This window comes from Bactrocera latifrons, unplaced genomic scaffold (genome assembly GCF_001853355.1).
Source record: "Bactrocera latifrons isolate USDA-ARS-PBARC rearing strain unplaced genomic scaffold, ASM185335v1 scaffold_77, whole genome shotgun sequence".
Taxonomy (NCBI): Eukaryota; Metazoa; Arthropoda; class Insecta; order Diptera; family Tephritidae; genus Bactrocera; species Bactrocera latifrons.
The window spans coordinates 28444-33247 of record NW_017537456.1 but is presented as its reverse complement, the minus strand read 5'-3'; the positions used below and the strand labels follow the sequence as shown (position 1 = coordinate 33247).

The 4804-nt window shown below is 37.0% G+C and overlaps 1 protein-coding gene across 1 annotated transcript in view; it reads right to left on the bottom strand.

Annotated features, from left to right (window-relative positions):
* Positions 1-4430: 4430 nt before the first annotated feature.
* LOC108976496 overlaps positions 4431-4804 on the bottom strand; it is a 1221-nt gene continuing 847 nt past the window's right edge. The window contains exon 4 of the mRNA XM_018945623.1: positions 4431-4714. Within this exon, the coding sequence (XP_018801168.1) occupies positions 4549-4714 (166 nt within the window). The 3' untranslated portion in view covers positions 4431-4548. The remainder of the gene's footprint in view (positions 4715-4804) is intronic.

The following is a 4804-nucleotide window of genomic DNA, read 5'->3' as shown; positions in this document are numbered from 1 at the left end:
GCTATATTTCCTTCACTGCGTGCTGGACGTGGTCTATTCGGGCGAATATTATCCAATATTGAATTCTGGGTCTCAATATTGGTGATGATGTTGCGAATAATACGCTCAGTAGGGCGAGAAGTGAAGCGGCTTTGTTATTGTGAAAAAAAATTGATAAAAATAAATTCCTCGTTTATATATTGTTTTTTGGAGGGGAAAAATAACACTGGTAGACACATAATTTGTGACATGAAAATTCGTAGGTGTTTCCCTGAAGTCAAATCTAAAAACAGAATTTTTCTACCACCCACAGGCATGCTGTAACCTTCGGCTTAAGATTTTACAATACAGGGTGGCTGATGAATTTTGCTACATTAAGAAACTCAAATAATTCTTTTTTCAGTGTATGGAATTCATTTTTCTTTTATTCATGTTAAAGCTCATTCAATATATTAAATATAGCTTAATTAGTTTTAAAAATAATGGCATTTAAATGCCCCTCTGCTCGTTGATGCATGTGCGGCATCTTACCAAAAAGTTGTTCATTACTGCTTGGAGAGTTGAGACAGGAATAGCCGCCATTGTTTCTTGAATGGATTGCCTTAGTTCATTAAAATTTGTTGGTTTTGCTTTGTAGACTTCCTGATTGCAATAACCCCACAAGAAAAAGTAAAGTGCAGTAAATTCCGGCGACCTGGGTGGCCTACAGAATGTGGAGTTTCTGGATATCAGCTGATTGGGAAATTTTCGTCGCAATTCTGTCATAACAGGTTGGGCTATGTGAGGAGCTGCACCATCTTGCTGAAACCACACAGAGTTGAAAGAAATTCTCATTCGGCGTAATTCTGGATAGAAAAACTCTCTCAACATGCTCAAGTAACGGTCTCCAGTAACCATAACGGCGAAGTGGATGCAATTCTGTCTCATGGAGTATCTGTAGGTTGGAAGCACTCCATATTCGACAATTTTGTTTGTTTATGWTGCCGTTTAAATCGAAATGGGCCTCGTCAGACATGAAAAGACAGTTCAACATGTTTCCATCCTCTTCCACCATTTGAAGCATCTTCTGGCAAAATTCCAAGCGAATCGGCAAGTCTGCAGCGTTTAGTTTGTTGGCCATCTGAATTTTATATGGGAAGAAATCCAAATCTTTGTGCATAATGGACTGTAAGGACTGTCTGCTTACACCCATTTGAGCAGATAAGCTTCTTGTCGAAACACGTGGATTGTTTTGTAAGACAGCAGCTACAGCAGCGATTGTTTCCTCCGTTCGAACTGAAGGGTTTCGATGGTAAGGTCTTCTGTTGACTGTCTCATGCCGGCAAAATTGTTTACAAGTTTCATTATGGTCCATCTGCTCGGAGGATTGCCGCCAAACGTGCGCCYATACTCTCTTTGAACCGAAACTACGGACTCCAGTGCGTGATAGCGGCGGACAATCCAAATTCTCGTTTCAGTGTCTCAGTTATCCATTTTTGTTAAATGTAAAAGTCAATCTGCAAAATAAAATAAAAAAAAAATTAACCAGATTCATTGAATAGAAAAAAAGTTATTTATTTGTTTTTTTGGTAGCGGCTTTCATCAGCCACCCTGTACATAAAATTTCAATATATTGCATCAACTAATATTTTCATACGATCAGGGATTTATCGGGTTTAGACCGATTCTGCCTGCTTGTTTGAAGTAAACAACGTATTTTACCATAATTTTATTTTACAAAATTAATCAGTAGATGAGTCAGTAATCAGTAATGAGTAACTGAGTCTGAATCGGTTTCGTGTTCTATGTTTGGATAGCAGAACGTTTTTGAGTTCACATTCTTTTACATTTTTGAAATTACTGTATTTACAAATTTTAGTAGGTACAATGCCTAGGCAGTGCGTAAATAGTGCCAACAGTTTTTGTTATGTGTTTGATTTACTCCGCTTGTACTAAAAGCTTTCGAACTATATTTTGGTGTTGAGGACAATACAAGGTATAGGCCCCTCATATCTGTTGTAAAACTTGTCTAACATTGTTAACAGCTTGGTTAAAAGGTTCAAATTGTAAAATGCTAAAAACCATGTTGCAGACTGCTATTTTGGCCTCACGAATATTAAGAGTATTGGACTGAAGTCTAAACATACATTTAGTACTGTAATTTACCATCAGCTTWAAGACCTGTCAAATGCAGTAAACAACTTCTTATTCCAAATAAACTGCAAAGGAAATGACAACCGATCCTTTATTTGATTTACCATGACGTTTAACAGTGTCGCATCTAATTCCACAGGGTGAACTTAAACACTTAGTTCGAGATCTAARCCTTTCAAAATCGTAGTCCGAACTTTTAGCATCCAGTCTAAAAGGTTGAACYTTCTCCAAAGTGATGTAAATAAGAAAAAGGCAGAAAGACCTCACAAATTGCTTTTTTAAAAAAGGGGATCTAGGACAGAAACATGATCCACGTGATTGTCGTCTATTCATTGGATCCTCTAAACTTAGGTTAAAGTCGGTATTGGTTCATAACTGTAATAAATATCTATCTGTGCACCTAACTCAYGCGGTTCATATGAAGGAATCATATGAAAATATGAGAGTTCTTTTAGAGCACATCCTTTATCATGAGTATGGTCGGGCAATATGTGGGGACGTAAAAGTAATAGCCCTTCTTCTTGGATGCAACTAGGATGTACGAAATAGTGTTGCTTCTTTTGTGAATGGGACAGCCGTGCGTGRGACTGTCATTATGTACAGAAGCAATGGCCAGTACGTCAGGCACTCACTCCGGGACAAAAAAATGTTACCAGTGAACCTCTAGTTGATCCCCAAAAGGTATTACTACCACCTTTGCATATTAAATTGGTTTTAAAGAAGAATTTTGTTAAGGCAATGGACAGAAATGGGAGAGGGTTGTTGTATCTGAAAAAAAAAAAAATTCCAAAAGTCTGTGAAGAAAAAATTAAGGTGGACATATTTGTGGTTCCGCAAATAAGACAACTAAGGCAAGATAAAAATTTGTGGAAATRCTCAATGTAACTGAAATACGAACCTGGAGTGCCTTTAATAGTGTTGGTAAAAATTTYCTTGGAAATGTGAAAGCTGAAAAAGTGAACAAAGATCTTGATGATGAAATACTTACTACCTTTAAAAAAATTGGTTACAACATATCCCTTAAAAATCACTTTCTGGACTCCCATCTGAATTTTTTCCCGAAAGTTTAGGGGAACGATCATTTGGAACGGTTCCACCAAAACATTTTTGCTATGCAAAAACGATACCAAGGTAAGTGCAGTGCCAGTTTGTTTGCCGATTACTGCTGGACATCCTAAAGGAATACTCCAAAAAATAAAAAATATCACCGAGAAACATCGACAGTAAAATTTTAAGGTAATATAACAAAAATATATTCTGCGTGTGTGTAAATTTTTATATAATAARCACTTTGTTCTGTTCTTGTCACAAAAAACACAAGCATTTTTGTTTACCAGTGTATTTGGAGCAACATCTTGACTTAACAACGAATTTCCGGTCGTTGTCCCAACCATTAACTATCAAGGATTGGTGTGCTAAATTTAGACGTGGTAAAATGAGCACCGCCCTAAAGACGAAAACATCAAAAAAGTCCACAAAATAGTTTTGGATGATCGCAAAGTAAAGTTGTTCGAGATAATAGATACTCTAAAGATGTCAACTCAATGTGYTTATCATATCAGTCACGAACATTTGGTTATGAGAAAGCTATGTATGCCCCGCGARCTCACTTTTCGAAGCAGTATTTAGAGATGTTCAAGCRTAATAAACCCGACTTTTCCCACCGTTTTGTGATAATAGATGAAGCATGGCTTCATCAATTTACTTCGAAGTCCAATCGACAGTCATCCGAGTGAACTGCACACTGTGAACCCGCTCCAGCGCGAAAAAAGTCAATAGTAGGCTGACAAGGTTAGGGCGTGTGTATATTGGGATACGAATGAAATTATTTTTATTAGCTGTCCTAAAAATATAAGTACTATAACACAACGTTATTTGACCGTTTGAAGAGCGAAATCGCCGAAAGCAGGTGCATTTGAAGAAGAACAAAATGATGTTCCAACAAGATAATGCACCGTAACACAAGCCAGTGAAAGCTATGGTAAAAATTCAATTATTTGGGCTCCGAATTGCCTCCGCATTGGAGAATAATATCTGCAGATCTGGTCCCTAGCGAACATTACCTGTCTCCAGTTTTCAAAAGAATGTTCACTCGGAAGATAGTATCGTCGATTGAAGAATTTATCGCCGAAACTGATCGCCATCGAGACTATTAATAGTTCAAAAACAATAATCAGATGAGTGAGGTTAGAAATTACGACGCTTTCATATTATGATACYTAAAATGGTGGTGAACGGTTTACCATAGCTCAGTGGAGTAGGCAATATCCACTTTCTGAGTCAAGTGCTTGAGTGAGTCTTGTGAGACATGCTGCGAGTTTCAACCAAACATGTAATTTATTGTATTTAGATCATTAAGAATTCTTAAAATGTAATTGTTTTGTTATGAAGATCAAAACGTATAAAATATCAAGTTTTAGGTAGACATTAACTTAATCAACTATTATCGGGAATCACTTTTGTGATAGTGTGCAGGAAATTTCTTCTACAAGCTGGATAGAGTCTCCTACAATTTAAACCACGTGTACCACTCCATTCTGCTGTCTCGTAAGCTTTACGTTGCGCGTCTTCGCTTGCAACGAAACCCAAATGCCATGAGGGCCTAAATTAAAGAGAATAATATGAAATCAAAAAAAAAAAATATATAAATTTTTGTATACGGTAAAATGGCAGTGCGCGTGTACAACTCAAG